At 40.2% G+C, this 20,795-nt stretch overlaps 1 protein-coding gene across 7 annotated transcripts in view; it reads right to left on the reverse strand.

The window, feature by feature from the left end:
- gria2b (glutamate receptor, ionotropic, AMPA 2b) overlaps positions 1-18,636 on the reverse strand; it is a 28,214-nt gene extending 9,578 nt beyond the window's left edge. For 2 of the 7 annotated variants that reach the window (XR_013303075.1, XM_077608566.1), the window contains exons 1-13: positions 18,197-18,633; positions 17,948-18,088; positions 9,510-9,749; positions 4,657-4,853; positions 3,795-3,848; positions 3,562-3,720; positions 3,025-3,192; positions 2,284-2,388; positions 2,084-2,191; positions 1,314-1,520; positions 869-1,236; positions 518-716; positions 94-341 (exon numbers count right to left, since the gene is read on the reverse strand). Coding sequence is in view for 6 of the 7 variants with exons in the window: in XM_077608566.1 (XP_077464692.1) it covers positions 94-341; positions 518-716; positions 869-1,236; positions 1,314-1,520; positions 2,084-2,191; positions 2,284-2,388; positions 3,025-3,192; positions 3,562-3,720; positions 3,795-3,848; positions 4,657-4,853; positions 9,510-9,749; positions 17,948-18,088; positions 18,197-18,299 (2,297 nt within the window). In the remaining variant the exon portion in view is untranslated. Of the gene's footprint in view, positions 1-93; positions 342-517; positions 717-868; positions 1,237-1,313; positions 1,521-2,083; positions 2,192-2,283; positions 2,389-3,024; positions 3,193-3,561; positions 3,721-3,794; positions 3,849-4,656; positions 4,854-9,509; positions 9,750-17,947; positions 18,089-18,196 lie in introns of all 7 variants that reach the window. The other 5 variants (XM_077608567.1, XM_077608564.1, XM_077608563.1 and 2 more) reach the window with 4 other exon arrangements.
- Between the last annotated feature and the right edge of the window lie 2,159 nt (positions 18,637-20,795).

The raw sequence follows: 20,795 nt of genomic DNA on the forward strand, positions 1-20,795 counted from the left end.
CTAATACAAACCAGAGACACATAAGCAAAGCTACATCAGGGTAGGTGGGATACTATAACAACATTGGACACATTGTTATACTATTCCACCCACCTTAATGAGGATCCTTTGGGCGTGGCGATCCCGTAGCCTTTGGAGTCCAGGTTGCCTCCCACCTTCATGGTGTCGCAGGGTTTGCGCTGCTCGATGTATTCGTTCATGGTGGACTCCAGCAAGTAGGCATATTTCCCCTTTGATTTGCGGACCCTCAGAACCCCCTCGGCTGTTTTTTTCACAAACACCGAGGGCTCTGCACTCCGCATGTATGTCCACATTTTGTCAAAGAGGGCAATTTTAGAACGCTGTGTGATGAAAGAGAAGAGAAGATGACATGAGAAAATATACATTTGTTTAAGTGGGAAAAGATGATGAGGTGAGTATTGCAAAGCACCACAGAACATTCCAGTTGGGGTACATTATGGGCCAGGGTTTGCCAAAGTGCGTGTAAATATGCACATGAGCTAAAACCAAATCTTACCCTAAAGAATTCTTTAGTTGAGCCTGAGTCAAGCGTGCCATACGCAATCTCGGTCTGTTTGGCCAGATCCTCGGCGCTCTCAATGGGTGACACCATCCTCTCCACAGTGAGGAAAGCAGCCAAGTTGGCCGTGTAGGAGGAGATGATGATGAGCGTGAAGAACCACCACACGCCGCCAACAATGCGCCCGGACAGGGACCTGGCATGCAAACACAGTCACTAGGTTTATATTTGGAGAAAATATAGGATCAAAGGAATTCACAAATGAGGAAAATAGTGACATGATGGTTTTTATCGATTGAAAATTTCAAAAGGAGTGCATAATGGTTCCAAAAATGCCTGCGAAAATACCTTGGGGAGATGTCGCAGCCTTGTCGCATGAACGCTCCCAGTGAAAACCAAAGGCTGTTGAATATTCCAAACTCATTGGTGGATTCGTTGGTCTGGATCTGCCCGTCCTCGTACTCCTCTGTGTGCCACTCGTACGGGCTGAAGCGGCTGACCAGGAAGAGCACGACGCTGACGCCGATATAGGCAAACACGATGCACATCCAGATCTCGTAGGCCAGCGGGTCGAGGAAGGAAAACACCCCAGGCTTGGACTTCTGGGGCTTTTTGATCATAATGGAGATCCCAAGGGACATAAAAGGCTTTGAAAAGTCGATCACTTCCTCTCGGACCAGCGTGATGGTTAGAGGAGCCACGGCGATGTCTGCTTTCTGGAAAACAAACACGGGAATGACAGTTCCTTTCAACCTGGCTTTCTTAAAGATCCCACCAAAAACCAGCAACTCACCCCATACACTAACTCGCCAACCATCCCGTTCCAGATCTTGGTCTCAGCATCCCTGGCTCCGTACTTGCCGTCACCGACGGTTTTCAGCTGGTATTTGAAACCGCAGTGCTTAGCGATCTCGGCGGCTAGATCCACACAGTAGCCTTCGTAGCGGTCATTGTCCACAAACAGGTCGGCATTCTTTTTTAGCATGACGTAAGGAGCCTCCTAAATGATATTTAGTAGGGAAAGTATTCAAATAGGTATCGGGAGCCCAAAAATTGGTACTGATGCAACACTATTAAAATTTGACTTTTGCGATTACATAGACTATCAGCATGCAATAAGTTTGTCACAAATTGTTCATAAAAATATGGTAACTATCTGCTAACATCAAGACACTTTTGAAACACATTGTCTATCCAACAAATATCTAGAGAACTCCCTCAAAAAATAATGCCTCGACACCAATTGCGACAGTACTAAACTGCTTTTCACAGTGAACAAAGTTAAAATGCAACATGGATTTAAAGTTTCTAGAACTCTTAACTTTTAGACTGCCAAGGTTATTATTCTTAAGGCATTTGAAAGATCAGCAAATTTAGCTACCACTGTATATTGGCCGTCCAGTGTAGTAGCAAATCAAGAAAAAATGATGAAGGCACAGCATTTACTGTGTCATTCCTCTTTAATGTTACCTATTATCTAGGGAACCAAATGACAAACACCCCGCGGGCCAATTAAAGCAGCCAGTCCGGTCATAAATCAAGGTGTTCTTCACAATAACTTACCAAAATGGTGGTGACAATGACCGTTTTATTTTCCATCCCCGTCGAGTCGTTGGCAAAGACGTCGGATTTGGTGACGGCCATTTTGTCAACCTCGTTCCAGTAGCCAATCTGTCCGGAATGAATAATGAATGAGCCCCCATTGGAGTAAGACACGTCGTTAATCACGAGAGCGTCTCGGGGCCCCGCGAGGGAGACTTTACCTTTACTGGGCCGTTGTTCTTCAATTCCATTATGTTGACTGAGTAGTTGACCCGCTTGCCGTGTTGATCGAACTGGATGTTCCCCGTCAGGCCCTCCACACGCACCTATGGCAACAGCGTGTCTTTTAAATTCATACATACTGCAGATAATGACTGCATAGGGTGTTTTAATGGAGCTGCCAGGACTTTAAAGAAGAGGGAAAGGACCATTCCAGCTATCAAAAGGAATTGATTGCTAGATGGAGCAGTGTTGGACTTCTGCCATTGCGCACAAAAACAATACTCTTGACTTGTTGGCATGGCTGATGGAGAATTTGGCCTTTAATCCATTTATTAGCTTTATTTGAAAGCGAATGAACCACCCTTGCAGTTCAAATGTATTGGACATCTAGTAGTGAGGAACTCACTTCTTCGCAGCAGAAGGATGAATGAACGGATAAGACATGAAAATAGTAATATTACTAGTATCTGTATCAGTGCAACAGTAGGAAAAAGTGCATATATTCTCTCTTTTGGTGTTAATGTTACCCAACTTCTACTTCAGTATTACTTCATAAACTAGCCTTGCCAAGAGGCTTTAACAACCAATATACCCGCTGAGTTTTTCCCCCTGCTGTAACTTGAATAAACGGGGAAAACAAAATCCAAACTACTTATTTCCCTTTTCCATTTTAGATCAATGATTTATGCATACAACCCTACCGTTGCCGCAGGCACCAGCTGAGTTCGACTAGATCTCACCTGCTTCAATGCCCGCTCGATTTCCACTCCCTGAGCCCAGGGAACCGCGGGGTTGGCAAGGCAGTCGCCGGTGTTGGCTCGACGGGTGAAGTCAATGCGTTGCTTGTGAAGGTAGCGGAAAGCCTCCGTCATCACCTGCACTGCGTCGTACGTCAACGCTGATGTATACTATGTTTCAGTATAGACAGAGGAGACAACATTAGTTAAGCCAATGACAAAGAATAAATGAAGATTGATTAAACCTTTGTGATAACATTTAAATTTGTTCGACATTTGAGCATATTTACTTATACTACATATCATTATGAAGAGTTTAAATGGTGACTTTGTATTCAGTGAGGTTAAGAGTCAGGAAGACGTTAAGCTGGAGTCAGAAAACCCACACTAAGATTGCCAACCCCATGAGACTGGACATTGTTTCATGTAAGAATCATATTCTACACTACATGGTGTCCTTGGCTACACTTGCTTAATAATGCACATAACATAGATGTTTGACGCATTCATCTACAAGAAAACATGAAGTCCAACACTCACCCTGATCTTACTATCTGCCCCTGGATACTCCTTCTCCTCCAAGGCCTCCCACCTCTGGTCAAACTTGGATACCAGAGGGTCCTCGAAATCCACAATCTGGAAGCCTGACACGTTGGCACCGCCGTACTGGATTTTGGACAAGTCACCGTCCACAAAACCCTAGAAATACGAGTCGTATGTACTTTTCACATCTGACATGACAGAAAAAAATAATGGTGTTCAACTGTTCTTACCAGATTGGCTATGATGTAATGGTAGCCTTTAACGTGCCTGCCAATGGTGATGACCTGTCAAATTATTGATTAGATGTGTTAAAAACATGGGAATACACAAAACTAATCTAAATTCCAGGCAAATTTTAACTAGCACATGGTCAACTTCTTTATTATATTAAGAACATTTTTTTTCTGCTAATCAACCACTCCTGCAAAAAATCTGAACAATGCTTAAGCATTAGTTTTTGATAGGAAATCTGAGTACCTTTGATACATTTGTGGCACATTCGCCTAATAATTTTAAGCATCCTCAAATTTTTATCCTGTCGTTGAAAAACAAATAAAAAAATATATAGTATATATATATTCAGTAGTGTCATTTGCTTTTTCATGACATTGGTGAAAATTTAGTGGCATATCGCAACACTATATTAACCAACTTTAGAAGGAAACCCCCTTTTCCAGCTCCTTGCAAAGGAGTTGACAGTAACAGAGGCAGAATGCAATATGGCAATAAAATGACTTTTTGCTTATCAACAGCAGCAGCAGCAACAATTGTGGGGAAAAAAAGTGAAGGGAACTAGATGGGCTTTGAAGCGTTTGAAGACTGACAGGTATGACATACCTGAAACTAATCCCACAGCTTGACTGGCACTACTGTTTGTTAGGACGAGGGCTTCCGGCAGATCTGAATAATACAATTTTGCTACCTGGTGTTTCCTGATATACAACCCCTGAATAAACAAATTCCCTTGATTTTCCATTTCATTTTTATGTGTGTCTACACAGATTACGGTTATATTAACATTGTATATTAATAACAACAGGATTTTGCATTTTTTCTTATCTTAGTTTTCAGTAGCAAAACTGTAAAAACAACCTGGTCCATGATGTCTTTGACTTTGTCTTGTTCACAATCCAGGATCACCCGTCGCTCTTTCTTGTTTTCTAGGTCCTGGAAAAGAGAGCGGTAGGCTTCGTCCTTGCGCTCATCTTTTAGGTTTCCCACGTTGATGGCCGTCACTTGCCACTTCCTCTCGGCCGCTGTGTCCAGGACCACCTGAAGTGTGGTTAGGCCTGAGAAAGGGGGAAGTTGAAAATCACAGACTAAGCATTTGGATCTCACGTTTGTGGCAATAAAATCTGGAAAGGATCACAAATGCTTGGCAGTGAGTGATAAGGCATTGCAACAAAGGAGTGTTCACCAAACACGTGCTCTTTAAATGAATAGGTGGAAAGCTGCATCTTAGCCAGAGGAAGGAAAAAAATATTTTTATTCTTAACTCAAAGACTGCCATTGACAGCACTAAGACTACAAACAAAGAAAAACAACAACAACAATTGATCAAGCAAAAATATAACCAACTAAACCAGTGGTCATGTGACTAACCATTAACTAACAAACCCCAAACTCTCCGGAACATTATGCAGATGAACCTTTATTACCCTAGGAAGGAGCTCAGTAATGTGGCAGACATGGCATATTCATAGCCTAACATTCTTACTTTTATTACTGATTGGCTGCCATCTCAAGCTCTTTAAAAAGAAAGATTCAGTGCCTCTACGTAACGAGCTTGTCAGGGTGAGTCACAGGTGCTCCGGAATTCTAACAAACATGGGAGGTGCCTCAAACAGCACGTAGTTCACAAGAAAATTGAAATTGTCGATCATTTCCTTTCATCGGTAATTTGTTCTACATCTATTGTTTTTCTACTGCACATTAAGAATATTACCAGAAGGACTTTTTAAAAATCCCCTTAATATCGTAAAGCGATACAGTGCATTAAAAAAACACTTTAAAAATGAAAAAAAATGTTTGTTATTTTTTCAACTCATTGGCTGCCATTGATGGTGGTGGATGTCCAATCTATAATTAGTGGGAGGGTTCGACATCCTTTCATTTGGTGCAAGCACCACCCAGTTCAAATTGATTGGATGTCTATGAGTGACAAATTGATTGCATACCTGTCAACCTCTGCCGATAACTGCCCTTATAAATGATTATGATTCCCCTTACAAACCCCCCAAAAACCTTACAAACACCGTACGACTCGTACGGTGTTTGTAAGGTTTTTGGGGGGTTTGTAAGGGGAATCATAATCATTTATAAGGGCAGTTATCGGCAGAGGTTGACAGGTATGTGATTGTAAGAATTTTCATTACCTTTTTTATTTCGTAGTATTAAAAATGTTTGAGCAGTGGGATATTAATGGCAATCTAGGACACTATTATCGCTCTAATTGTTTCACGACATATTTCTGCGTTAATTCGTTCTTGAGCTGCCAACTGCGATATGACTAATCGACAGATTCAATAAAATCCCCAGCAAGTAAGCAGATCTGATTAACACGTCTTTGACTGCCGTGGCACGGCCAAATGTACTCCTCTAGTCTTTATATCACCATCTTGTTCTGCCCTTAATTCTATTTTTCCCCCCTCTCAAAACAGATTCCCGTCCCAGACGAGACATTTAATTACGCCCCTTGATCAATGGGACGTTCCCGGTGAGTTAACGGCGTTTCACAGCTGAATATCGCCCATATCGATCCTCAGGTTGCACTTTAATAAAAAAGCTGGCATATGTAATCTTGGCGTGACGGCGTGCAGTGAGATATCGATCAATTTCATTTTTTACGGTGCAGGGAAAATGGGAGACTCGGGGTTTCTCAAAAAATCTTTACGTCTCATAATATCAACGAGGACACAATGTTCTGGATGACCCAGGAACTGAAGTGAGTCGTTCTGACAACAGCAAATCATGTATTTGATCTTTAGCTGAAGCTGCAAGTGGCTGGTTAGGTTTTGAATCAAGTCACACCATTCCATTTTTTGGCTCCCAATACCCAATCCAATAAATGTATTAGCGAGCAATTCTGATGGAAAAGATATATACCTATATATATTTCTTTTAGATGATAGAAAAAGTAATTCTATCATGACTTTCAGGACCATTTTAGATATAATATTTAGATTTTTTTAATAAATGGATTAAAAGAACTGGATTTAAAGCCCTGAATATTCAGTTTTTATAGATCTAAAACAATGTTTATTTTAGCTTTTTTATATATATATTTTTTTATATTTTACAAAATGATTTTTGAACTAAAAAAACAGAAAAAAATCATTAAAAAATGACAATTATTGATTTAAAAGGGGGAAAATCAGGACATTTAATATACATCTATACCTTTCATTTTAATTTGATCCTAAAACAGAAAGTCGGCAATCATGATTTACTTTCCCGGGCCACACAAAATGATGCGGCGGGCCAGATTTGGCTCCCGTGCCGCCACTTTGGCCACATGTGGGTGCAGTGAATTGAACATTCCTTCCCATTTCAAATGGATTGGACGTCTATCATCGATAAACTCATTTAAACAGAGACATGACATTAATTTCGTGTCGTATAAAAAACACATTTTAACTTGCTATTCCAACAATGACCCAATAATGAAATGCTTTGCTTGATGAAGTACAAACATGACCTCAGCTCATGTGCTACTCAGATAGGACAGAGCTGCTGAACACAAACACACTCATGAAGCAGCAGTGCATGTTGCATGTGTGAGGCCTTGTGAGTGCACACAGAAGGCATCCCGTGAATAATGCACTTGTATGAAGAGTCTATTGGCTTGCAAGTTGGATTTAGTGCACTACTGCACTTTTCTCTATCTCCTTCCACACTAAACATGAGACACACACACACACACATGCTCTATGCATTTATAGCAACCCTCAGATGTCTTTCGTGCTCTATCCTTCCCCTGCACTGAACACAACTCTCCTCTTCCCACTTTCCTCTCATTCAGCAACACAACACCCTGAATAATTACCAAGGAAGCAACCACACCGCAACCACAAAGAAAGAAAAAAAAATTCTTAAAAGATGCCGCATGAAACCTGCTGCTTACTGCACAAGCGCGACGGGCAGCGAGTGGGACCGCAGTGCATATATTTCGCCATTGCATGGCTGTCTAATTAGGTCAGTGTGATCCTCTCGCTCCCATGGCAACCAATGTGTGGCAAGAGGAGGGATGGGAGGAAGGAGGAGAGGAGCGCTAGAAGTAACTGGGCAGGTCGCTAAGTGATGCGAGGATGTGTGTGGGTGCATTTGACGGATGTGAGGGGGGGAGTCACCGGTTAGAAGGACTTCTATTCGCCTATCCGGCCACTTTATGTAGTTATATAAGATGGGCACTCAACAGACACTGTTATTAGGTACACCTGCCTAATCTAATGGAGTTTTGTGGAAAAAAAATAATGTTACTTGACAAGGCTTGGTTTTAGGTAATCAAACTTTGAAGCATAATTCCAATCAAACAGAAGGATGAAAAGGTGTCATGAAATAATGAATGGATAAATTCGGGATGTGCCGGTTACATATTTTTGAATGCGAGTTTGAGTCACATGATTTTTAGCATCTGCACATCTAAATTTCTGGTCATTAATTGAGCTATCTTGGTTAGAATTCTCTTGACTTTTGTTGGAAATGAGTTATCAAGTTTCACTTCCGATAATGGGGAGCGAACAATAGTTGCCAACCGTCCCTGCAAAATGGATTCGACGTCTATCTACGTCTTTTTGAGACTTTTTTGTCAGTCCACACACTATAGACATACAAAAAGTTGTGTTTTTTAGGAAAGCAGAACTCTCTCAAAAGTAGACAAACCATATTTCCATGATTAGTACGATTAGAAGTGTGGAGGTCAACAGCTGCAAGGCCCATCACCTCTACTACATGTCAGAACTACCACACACGTCAACTTGATATTCCATAAAAAAATATACACCCACAAACACACATGCTCATAAACACTTGCAGCTGATTGTTTATGACAAGCCTCCTTTCATTAAATGTACCTGGGGGGGCAAAATACACAAGGTTTTGGGAGGGGGGAACATAAACATTGCAGACTTGAGGAAATCTTGGGTTCTACGAGGACACATCAACTACTTCCACACAAACACACACACACACACACAATAACATCAACCTTGGAGCAATCAAACTTAAACATAGAAGTAGTTTACTTATTTTTCATTCAGAGTTTTTAGTTTAAAGGAAGTAAAAAGTGAGTTTAATCTGCAGTATTCCTGTCTTTTTTAAAATCCTATAATTAGACCTATTATTACCCAAAATATTTTATTTAGATGCCTTACTGTATTAATGTATTTTTATCAAATCTAGTATATTATGTGACACTTAAATTATTTATATATGTACATTTTAAATATATATACACACATTTTAACTAAAAAACTTTTAAAAATATTTCATTTCATATTGTATATGATTGCATTAAGAGTTTGGATTAACATTTTTTTTATTAATGCCCACATTAAATATTCACTAAAAGGGATTTAATGAAAAAGTAGTATTGTTAATTCATGTGTATAATTTTTAATTTCGCATTTTCATTAAACGCATTTATTTCTGACAAAAAAGCTATAAATATGCATATATTATGCACCGTTTTAAAATACAATGAAAATGTCCTTAAAATAGTATTCTATTGTTTCATCATTTTTTTAAATTTTATTATTCACATACTGCCAGTATTACTGACATTTTTTAAATTGTGTTAATACCATATAAAGAAAAGACAACAATATTTACTATATTAATTCAGCCAAACAATGATTCCTTATTATACTTATTACTAGTCGTGAAGGTTGCAACATGAGTATCATCTACATATTTCCAGGAAACAAGGAAAAGCGTTGACAACTGACCTCGATCGCTGTCGTACAGGTAGGCGAACTTGTCCCACTTGTAGTACTCGATGAGGCTCAGCAGTGGCCCCTTAATGTCGGGCCTCATCTGGATGATGAACTGTTGGGTGCCGTCTAGCGGGAAACTGGGCGTGATGAAGGACACGTGCAGCGTGCCGCAGAAGGACGTAATGGTGTTCACCGACTTCTTGTCATAGAATCCGAAAATGGCGTAAACGCCCCTGGAGAACTGCGAGCAGACTGCAATAGAGAAAGAACAAGCTAGCGTTAATGTTTGTTGTTTCACATCCTTTAAAGTGCTTCAGGGATGTGTCCTGTTCGCTGTGTCTTCCATCTGGTTAATAGATTTCCATCTTTTAGTTACACCGGGGGAGTGCTTGTACTAAAGAGGACGGATGGGCCACAAAGTTACTAAATGATACCGATCTTGCGATTAGAAACGGCAATTCTTTTTTTTTGGGTTAGCATAAAAAGAAAGATTTGGTCATCTTTCTTTTTTTCCAATTGTGCATCATTACTTGTCTTCTTTTCAGTGGTTTCCTTTTCTAGTATGTTTGGTACTCGGATGATTAGCCGAAAGACGATTGGCCGACGGACGTTTGGCCGACGGACAGTTCGCCGAACGGACGTTTCGCCGAAACGGGATTCGCGCGCTCGCCCCGCCCCTGGATCGTGTGTGTACATGTTTTTCAACCTCGGCCCTAAATACAAGTACGTACTACAATGTGCTGCTATTTTTTTATATTTTTTATTTTATCCTTTATCTGTAACGGGCCATATATGGCCCGCGGGCCGAGGTTGAAAAACATGTACACACACGATCCGGGGGCGGGGCGAGTGCACGAATCCCGTTTCGGTGAAACGTCCGTTCGACGAACTGTCCGTCGGCCAAACGTCCGTCGGCCAAACGTCTTTCGGCGAATCGTCCAGTCATGATATCAAATGTTAGTCCAATTTTATTTTAGGAGTGCAGTGAATTCATTCTCTATTTTTTCTGAATATGAATTGTTCATCTCTTTAGGCATGCCACCAGTTGTAAGATGGTAAACATATATGGCTCTCGGAGCAATGTTAACTGAACCATGATAGAATTACTTCACATTCAAGTGAGACTGCAGACCTTTACTCCTAAAAGAAAAAAAACATTTTGTATGATTGTTGTCTTTTTTTGGCAGGCCATCAGATGTGTGGTTAGTGCATCGGCCTCACAGTTCTAGGGTCGTGGGTTCAATCCCAGGTCGGTCTTCATGTATGGAGTTTGCAGGTTTTGTCCGCATAATTTGGTTTCTTCCCATATCCCTAAAACATGTAGTGTAGGCTAGATGAGCACTCTAAATTGTTCCTAGGAAAAGTGAACAACCTTTTGATACTCAAGAAATTCCTAACTTTACAAAAGGTGGTCCACTTACATTGCATGGTCCTCATGCCACAAATACTATTTATATCGTCCGTCTGTCTACAAGGCCTTCATGTCTGGACAAGTACACTGCCACCTTGCACATTTGCTTCCAGATCAAGTATCTGGCATGTCGGCACTAATCTGCATTTGCATTCACATGATTTGCGCTCCGCCCTCCATTCCGCTGACTTCGCAAATATCAACACCACTGTATAATTTATGAGCCGTGCCCCGGCGCGGGCACCGAAGTGTTTTTTTTTGCCGACATGTAACATTCATTATGTACCGAGCGGCGAAAAGCCGGTCGTCGTTAACTTCATTGCTGCTGCTTTTGGATTCGGCAAACACATGAAAAAGTATTTCTGTTTCTCTAGCGTCTGGGGTCAGCAGAATAGCATGTCGTTCATGGGGGTGGTATTGATCGTGTGTAACTTCATCAGCTTTATTGCCCATTCGCTAGTGTAATTAATGTAATGAGGCATTTCTTCGGATGCAGTATCGTGAGAATGTCTTGCTGACATGGGCAGCTGGAGTCCATTGAGGTCAGATTTAAGGCAAGTCGTTAGGGCAGAATGTAAAAGGGAGAGCTTAATATAGCGGTCCGAGAAAAAGCATTTATTTACAATTTTAATTTGAGCTTTTTGTGTTGGACAAAAACTGCAGCGTTGTTATTCTTTTAGTTAGTAATAGTGTTTAGTGTGAAATAATTAAATTACATTATGATAGGAAATGAGCAGAGAGTTGGAACATACATATTTAGGACAATATGTACTAGCCAAAATAGTATTAACTGTGGCCATATGTACGTTCGTAGAAATAATGTATTCAAATAAATGTATAACCCAACGTTTTTGGTATGAAATTGTACGAAATAATGTTTCTGTCTGCAGCAACAACAAAAAATGGTTAAAAAATATATATTTTGGGGAAGGGGAGAAGAAGGTAATAAGCATAAGAAGCAATAAGAAGTCGGCCACATTAAATCGCTTGATGGCTGAAAGAGTGAAGGATTGTGGGAAAAGCCATTAGGCCTTTGTCACATGTGACTGCCTCTCAACGAAGCCTATGTCGCAAATCCCCTCTCACACTCGTAACAAGTAATGACTATTGTTTCTCAACTCCTTGTACTAAATGTTTTACTGTTCCAGTCACTCCACTGAGAGTCTACAACTACATATAGTCTATAATTACAACTCTGGTTACTTTCCTAAAAACTATGCATTGTTATAACTTTGTTTGAGTTGTTGAACAACCAAACACAAAAAATCACACAAGCCGTTTGTCATTGGTCGTCTTGTATCGTACAAACTTAACACAATAATGCAGCGCACAATCTTTGTGTTCTCATTAACTATCATTGAATTTCTTATGGACTTATTTAGACGCTCTAATGTCTTGACTTTCTGAGGAGAAGGTGACCGGCGTGAAATAAATTTAGTCGTTCCAATTAGCTGACCCGTTTTTCGCCAACGTGCCACTCACTGCTAGGTCCTCGTCTCCTTTCATGCTAATGTTTAGGTTGATCAAAGATTTACATAAATTATCGTTTAATGGTCACCTTCACTTCATCTCAGCATGCCTTGCAAGAAAAAAAATCTCAGATATAAAAAATATTGCATGTGAGGATAAGCGGAACGGAGAATGTATGAATAAATAAATAATTCCTTTTCACAAGAAATGATTACAAGCTTTCTTTTCTCAAAAACTAGGATGAAAACTGAGAACATCAAATGGAAAAAAAAGGTTAAAATCCTTTTTGCACATGATTTATACAAATTCTAAACCTTAATGGAAGGAGGTGAAATATTACATTTCACTGTTTTGGGCTGTCTTGTTAGAAGCCTTTTAAAGATTTACACAAAAGACAAGCATCCACCTTCCCACGCCTTGCATCACTCTGGAATTCCATGACAAGACACTAAAATGTGTCCCCTGCTGTAAAACCCTTCTCTATACGGATTAGAGCAAGTCTTGTTGCTATGGCGACATCCTCGTCACACGGGCACACAGTCGCAAAGGACGCGGGCGCGAATCACCTCATTTAGCTTCGCTGGATGGATTGATAACAGAATACAAACTGACCCTAGGAGGTGTCGAAATGATGAATAGGCACACGCTCGCACGCGTATGTCAGTAACAAAGCAATCATCCGCATTAATGGTCGAGTTGACGATTGCCCTGCTCAAGGATCACGTTACCACAGCAACAGGAAACTAAAATGGAACTGATCTAGAGCAGGCAACACACGGAATCCTGTGTCACTCGATAAAGTGACCGCAACGCCTATTATTTGGACTTCGGTCTTGTCTGCGGCTTCCAAACAAGCCCAAAGGAGCATTTTTGTTGTTGCTGCTCTCTTTGCTTCCATTTGTGGTTACTGGGAAGTAAACCAGCCACTAAATGGACAATTATTCCAAAGTTGAAACTTAGGACAGTTTAATCCTTTATGACCATTTTCATACATTTAAATATGAGCAATGGTTATTGTATTATTAATTCATTTTCAACACTGCACAGCCTATCCTAGCTGACTTTGGGCAAAATGTGGACACACACAGAAAAACAGCCATTCGCACTTAAAATTCTGATGCCACTGAAAGGGATTTGATCCTACGCTGCCCACATCGCAGTCATGCACCATCGCTATAATTATGAAAAAAAAAAATCAACCGAATTAAAATGATTGAAAACAGAAAACACACTGGTGACAGCCCTAAGCAACAACCAACCCTATGAAGTTTTATTTCCTCTTAGTATTTAGTATGCCACTGAAAGTGATGGTCTCCCATGCAACATGAACGTTCTCAGTCCAAATGGATTTAACGTGTAGCGTCTGATAAAATAAATGAGTGGCTTTGAGGGTTTGATAAAGGCATGAAGGGTCTAAATTCTGACTATATTTTAGTGGTTTGATTTGTTTTATTCTCTTGTATAATACCTAATTATGATCTAGTAGTTGTATAACAAGGCAGTGAGGTTGTTGGGCGATGTCGTTGTGGTGACGGTCTTCTATATTAAAAAGAAAGACTTGCGGGACTGGCGGACACACTGGCTGGATCCCCCCCTCCGTCCCCCCGCTCCCTCTCCTCCTTTGAGACGTACTTCCGGCAGCTGCTCTCGACCAGAACACTGCAGCACAGTTCTTGTCAACTTCCATAGACCCACTTCCATTCCTCATCTCTCGCTCTCTCCTTTTGTGCACTGACCTGTTTCCTGGAGGTGTTCTAAAGGACTGCGACGAAGCTAATGCAAGCGACTCCATTCGCACGGCGATGCGCCCCCTAGTGTAACGCAGGATCCTTTTAATGCTTCCCGTGGCTTATTTTTGGTTAAGAAGTAGCAGGGAGGAGGGGCTTCTAGTCTGATTTACTTAACACAAGTTCAAAAATTCATCAAATTATGTACTCAGGTAAAAAGTTGTCTTCTTGTGGTGACAATTTTTTTTAGGAAAAACAAATCCAGTATCGGTGCAACACAAGTAACAATACAAATGACCTTGTTACATAACAACTTTTTCCTCATAATGCTATGACAACAAAAAGTATTTGCAGACCCCAAAGCTCTTGAATCCAGTGTTGAGCATCCACACAAACAATACGTGAATATACGTGAATTGTAGCTATTTCTTCTCATCAAAACACAACATACGCACTGTGACCTTTAGTGGAAATACCATAGCGGGCTTGTTGTGTCCTAATGATCTCGCAACAAACGGACAAGCACCGCCGCGCATGTGAAGGAGAGGGTTGCCGTGGAAACCAGTGAGGGTTGACTCCGCTGCTTTTCTTTTTTAGATCTGGCTCTTTGTCTAAATAGCCCGATAGTACCTGTTTCCAATGTGTAAGACTTTGATCTTAATTTCTGACACCAATTAGGCAATAAGGCAACACAAACAGAAATATCAGCACCATGATTTAATGCTTTAATTTAGTGCTAGCAACTTCCTGTGTTCATCAGGGTTTCCGAGAATGTGACTATGATTGATTCATACCGCAATACTGCCCTGCTTACCACTCACAGTGGGGCTAATTAATACAATAACTAATCCGACACCGAATGTTCCACTAATGACATGATGAGCTCCAAGTTCCAGTGTTAAATAAGCAGTTTTTAAGAAACAGCAGAATAACATTAATTGTATAATTCAAGGGCTTGTGATGAAATGCTGCATCATCCAACCACCCCACAAAAAAATCTTCTGTTGTCTTGCCAAATGTCACATAAATTATACCTCAGCCTCTTCTATCATACCTAGAAAAAAATTCTTACATTTCACATAAAATGATTTTCTATGATAAAAATAACAACAAAAATGCTCAAATGTTTTTTACTACCTAGAAAAAAAATCTTACATTTCACATAAAATGATTTTTTATGATAAAAATAACAACAAAAATGCTCAAATGTTTTTTTTCCTAAATAGTGAAGCTCAAGTTGGCCTAAAAGACAAACCCATTGGTACTGCATTGTCCTCGAAGGATTTGACCTGCTTTTAAAAGCCCTCCTTCAACCTCACCTACCTATTTTTTTATTTCTTATCTGCTATACTGTGTGACTTATTCCACCATTGGCAGTGGTCGCAAGTTAGCACCCATTGACCTTGTCTAAGAAATTGACTTCATGGTTTATCCATAGTACATTGTTTAGAGTTATGATGCTAGCCTTCAAAACAGGACAACAAGGGTTTAAGATGCCAGCTTGATTGACAGCTGAGGCATCAGGATTGGAGACAAATTGAAATAAATTCGTTAAAAAAACAACACCCAACTACAGGAGGGCTAAAACGTAAAATGGATATATTGTCTAATAATTCTTATTAGTTCCTAATAGTTTGTCATCTTTATTGCAGGTTATAGAAACATTTTAAGATGCAATCAGAAAGAAACGTCTGTCTCATCGGAGTCATTATTTTTTTTCCCCCAGCTAAACGCACATTGTTGAGAGGTTACTGAAAATGAAAGAGTTTGCATTAAAGTACTTCATGATGCCCAATGGACTCTTTTTTATGAGTCAGTCTAATAAATGTGGCGATATCACATCAGGTAAAGAGACAACAGCGAGCCCCAGATGAAAAAGGCCGCAAGCCTTAGTCATGTTGCCCTTTAAAAGGACACGGCCAGAAAACGTGTGCTTACATTTACGACACACACACACGCATACAACTAGAACAGGAACAAAGTGGATGTGCAAAAATGAGGCAAGCACACGAAAACTCATGACTTGCATACACGCAAATGAAACCTTTTGGATGAAGGTTACGCTCACATCAGAATTTTCAGTGCATTGTAAACAACCAAAATCATGTTTAAAGATGATTTAGGCTGAATTTTCCAGTTTGTCAGGATAACTAGCAAAGTAAGTTTCTTTGATTGGGTTAATTTGGTCACTAACATATTCCCAATTGTGTCTTTATATAAACTACATCAACACAAATTTTCTCAAGCAAAACAATGAGGCTGGAATGTCAACTTTTTCAATGTTCAACATTAGATTATGTAAATTTAAACCCAAGATTAACAGCGGTCTTTAAATTTGCTCAGGCAAAACAAGTGTCCTTTAATTTTTATCATTTAACTTGTTTAAAATGTTTTTTTGTTTTAAAATATGTCAGTATGTACTAAAACAACAACAAAGTAGTACCCCTGACAACACAGGTGGCTTTCAATACTAAAAAAAACTGTATGAATTAAGTATTATTGTTTGGCCAACAGTCTCAATACTATCGATACACCAAAAAAAAAGAAAAAAGTTTGTTTCTCTGTTATTCCCCTGCAGTTTTCAACAAAATGTTGTCATTTAAGAAATTAAATCAACACAAACGCTGAGCTACACGAGCTGTAGGACTGCATTAAGGCAAAACGATAGCACTTGAAATCCTATGGTCGAAAAATAAATGCACTGAGAACCATTCTAGCTGTGCTGTGGTATTTTTTTTTATGCTTAACACCTTGATGGTGGTCGCCCACTTGCATCAGGCTTTCAGGCGTGAATGCGCATTTCAAGAATGAGTTTTGTCCTTCTTTTTTTTAATTATGCAAATGACAAGGATTGGATACTGGCATGCACCAATCACATGCCTTTGATTTATGTTGAGGGGAGCAGTCGCGCAGCCAATAAGGGCCTTAGCAAGATTTATGTGGGGAAAAATTTTATGTAATAAACAAGTGCATGTAAAATTATATAAAAATATAATGCCCAGAATATTTCCTGAGTGTTCTGCTGTTGTCTTATGTTTGAGTTGTATTAATGTATAGCATTTTATTGCAGACGTGATTATTCTTACACTGCTATACAAATAGAACCAAGCTGGTTTGCGCACATATATTATAAAACTAGAGATATATACAGAGAAATTACCAGCCAAAGTTTACTCCGAAAAATATTTTAAAAATTCCCAGAACACAAGCATTACCAAAACTATTCTGTATAAAACTAACCCATAACATAACGTACAATACGAGCTAGAAAAATGTAAGAAAAATACATACAAATAAAATACAAAAGTACAAAAATTATAAAATTATATATAGTATAAATAATGATAATCACTACTGAAAAAATAAACAAAAATCATACTAAAAGTAAAAAAATACTGCCTATTTTTTAACTACTCTAAAATAAATAAAATGAACTGAAAATACGCTTGAAAATATAAATGTCACTGAAAAATATTTCGATCGTGACTGAAAACCTATCTATCATCAAATTTCACGCACGCCTTCCTTCCGAAAACCCAAAACGACGACGAGCCTTTTCTCCGCTCGATAGGCACCCAAGGGTGCTCTTCAAAGAGGCGCTCGCTCAACTCAACTAGATGATGACGATTATGAGGCAGCACTCTCGCTTGCTTCAATGACGACCAAATCTCCGTATCGAGTTGTTGATGTGAAGGAATGAAATAAAAGATGCGGCCGTTGCCTTGGAAACCAACCCCCCTCCCTTCGTCCTCTCCATCAGCTAGCTCCCTTTCTGCCCTCACTTCCATTCAAGTACACATTTAGACCATATGGTGCAATGCATTTTTTTTCAAGGCACTCACAGCAATTGGTGACAGCGAAGCTGTTGGCCACCTCCAGGTTGTCGATGTGAGGCGTGAGCCGGAACTCGGCCGTACCAAACTGGACCATGCCTATCCGGAAGGCGCTGTACTCTTGATCCGCGCCCCTTGGAAAGAGACCCCCTGTACGGAAGCAGGACATACACCAGTCAGCCTTTCTAAAACGCAATGCGTACGATTAGTTGCCACCCACATATCAACTGTGCATGTCATTTTTTTGGGCGCACTTACCAATTTGCACGCTGGGCGAGCCTCCGTGTGCACACCCCCACAAGACAAGGAGGAAGGACACGGAGAAATGCACAATCTGCTGCATGGTCGCGGCGGTCCGCATCTACCGTACACACACTCAGGGCGGGGAGGCAGAAATATTCCAGGAGAGAGAAAAGGGCGACCAAGGCGTTAAATCCCACGCATCCTCTTTTTTTTTCTGGGTGCAGCCAGGTGTGCAAGGAAAAACGACTAATGTTAGGGATGGAAAATAAAAGGGGGGTAAACCCCGGTCGTCGAGGAATAAAGGAGCCTTAGCGATAGAGCACCGAGCGCGGCTGATTCCAGCTCCGAGTGCGCCGCTCCTCTCTCAGCATCGCCCCCTTCTCAACTCATCCCTCCACGCTCCTCCTCAAGCAGAGAAACGAATGCTAATGAGGCTATGGCCGAAGATTTCCGAACTCCGCCGAAGGGAAAGCTTGCCGCTCATGTGACGTCAGTGACCCTCATCGCGCGCTTTCATGAGAGATGCGTGCAGACAGCGGCGATGTAAAACCCCCGCAGGGCTTAACGCAAGGAGGACCTGGACAATGGAAAAGCAAATACATTTTTTATTAACCCTTTCATGGGTGAATTACGATTTTTATTTTTAGGGCTCTTAAGCTTGCCGTTAGCGGCCAATTACAGCCCACGGGGCAATTTCGATTTTTAAAGAAATAAAATGAATGAATGAATTAAAAGATCTTTAAATAGTACCATACAAATTATAGTGCATAAAAAAAAAGAAGACAAGACATAAAGTATAGCCTGTGTATGTTGCTATGGGGATTTTCTTTCTTTCTCCAATGACCTTACATATCTTAACTCTTTGACTGCCATTGACAGCAATAGGTAATTTTATATATCCAACCCACGGGGTTGTTATGGCCTTGTGCCAGCTAGCCCACGAGCTAACCATGCTTCCAGAGCTCACTTCGTCACTTGGGAATTGAACACCTAGCTATCGCTTCCCTTAAATGCTCCCAGTTCATCCAAAATACACCTGCAAGATTTATAGCAAGAATTCCCCTTGCATATCTACATTGGCTTGCAGTAAAATGTAGAAAAAACTACAGAACCATTTTGATTTTTTTTAGCACTACATGTTAAAGAACATGTTTCAGCACCACGGACAGCAGAAAATCCTCATTCTCCATGAGTCCACTGAACATATACATATCTTATAGAACTAATCTCTCTTAAAGCGCATGACTGAGTCTAAGAAGACAAGGGGCAGAGATATGTTATGAATAATAAATAACGTATAAGTTAATGTCAAGATTCTCCTGACAATAAGGATGCAGTTCTTGAAATCAGCAGGGAACTGTCCTGTGGTCAGAAAACAGCACTGCAACAGCTCGTGTCAAAGGCCATTTAATACAAACAATCCTATTTTATTTGAGGGGTGGCCATGCATCATTTGGTCTCGCAGTTTTGCACGCTATAAAAACAGAGGGGGAGACATTTTCCTATTTAGTGCTCCTAAGATGACTGGATATATTGAAAGCACAAAGTGGGCAGATACATCGCCAGCTATTTCAAATTTGTTCGTTTACCGAGCAGTAAAACCTACGAGAGCAATTGCAATCCAGTCATAAATCACATAGTTGATTTCATCTGGGACACACAATCATTTACACCTATCTTTTGAGTATAAAGAGTGAGGGGGAAAATGAAAATTTGCGCATGGTCACCTTTGTGGTTTATTGTTCTGTAAAATGATTAATTAAATATTAATTTAGACTTTTTTAGAGACTTATAGGGCTGTACAATAAAAGACAAGAAACAAGAGATGCCCCAAAGAAAAATGTAACAGTAGAAAGGTGGGAAAAAACTATATTCGATGATTATGAGAAATAGGCAAAAAAGGAAAGAGGCCAGGAAGAGGAGGAACAAGTACAAATCAAGAGTAAGAAAAGTCAGGGACAAATGATTGAAATGAAAAAAGAAAAGGAAAGAAGAGTAATAAGACAAGACAATTAAAGGGGAAAACCAAATAAAAGAAAAAGTGAGGGGAAAAAAAAAAAGTTACTTACTTTGTCCTGAACCTGGATTTATGTGATGTGATTCCTTCAGTCATAAAAGTGGAATTTCATTGTATAGAATTGAGGCTCCAGAGTGAGTCATCAGCTGTTGACAATGTGCCCACCAGAGCCTGCATCCTGGTCTCCTGCGGGGTGGCAACCTGGTGAGAGTTCTTGTCGGATTAGTGCTCGCCCTGTGTGATATAGGTTAGCCCACTCGGATGCTACATACACAAGTGTGTCCTCTGCAGAAGCATCAAAGCATGTCAGTGTCTGTTACATAGATCATTGTACAGCACTATGGTGAATACTAGTAGAGAGCCTACGTAGTCTCTAACAAGTGCCATTTTCATATTTATTCATTAAGTGTTTGAAGTGAATTTTGTGACCATAATTGGCAACACTCAACGCATGTCTTGATTGTGGCCAGCTAAGGGTTCACTGCTGCTTTGAACACAGGCATGTCAAACAATGATCGATTGTGGGGAAGGAAAAAAAATACATAGGTCACCTTTTATGTGCTATGCGTCAAAGATGAGCATCCCGAAGACGTTCGG

The sequence above is a fragment of the Stigmatopora argus genome, chromosome 9, assembly GCF_051989625.1.
Source record: "Stigmatopora argus isolate UIUO_Sarg chromosome 9, RoL_Sarg_1.0, whole genome shotgun sequence".
NCBI lineage: Eukaryota > Metazoa > Chordata > Actinopteri > Syngnathiformes > Syngnathidae > Stigmatopora > Stigmatopora argus.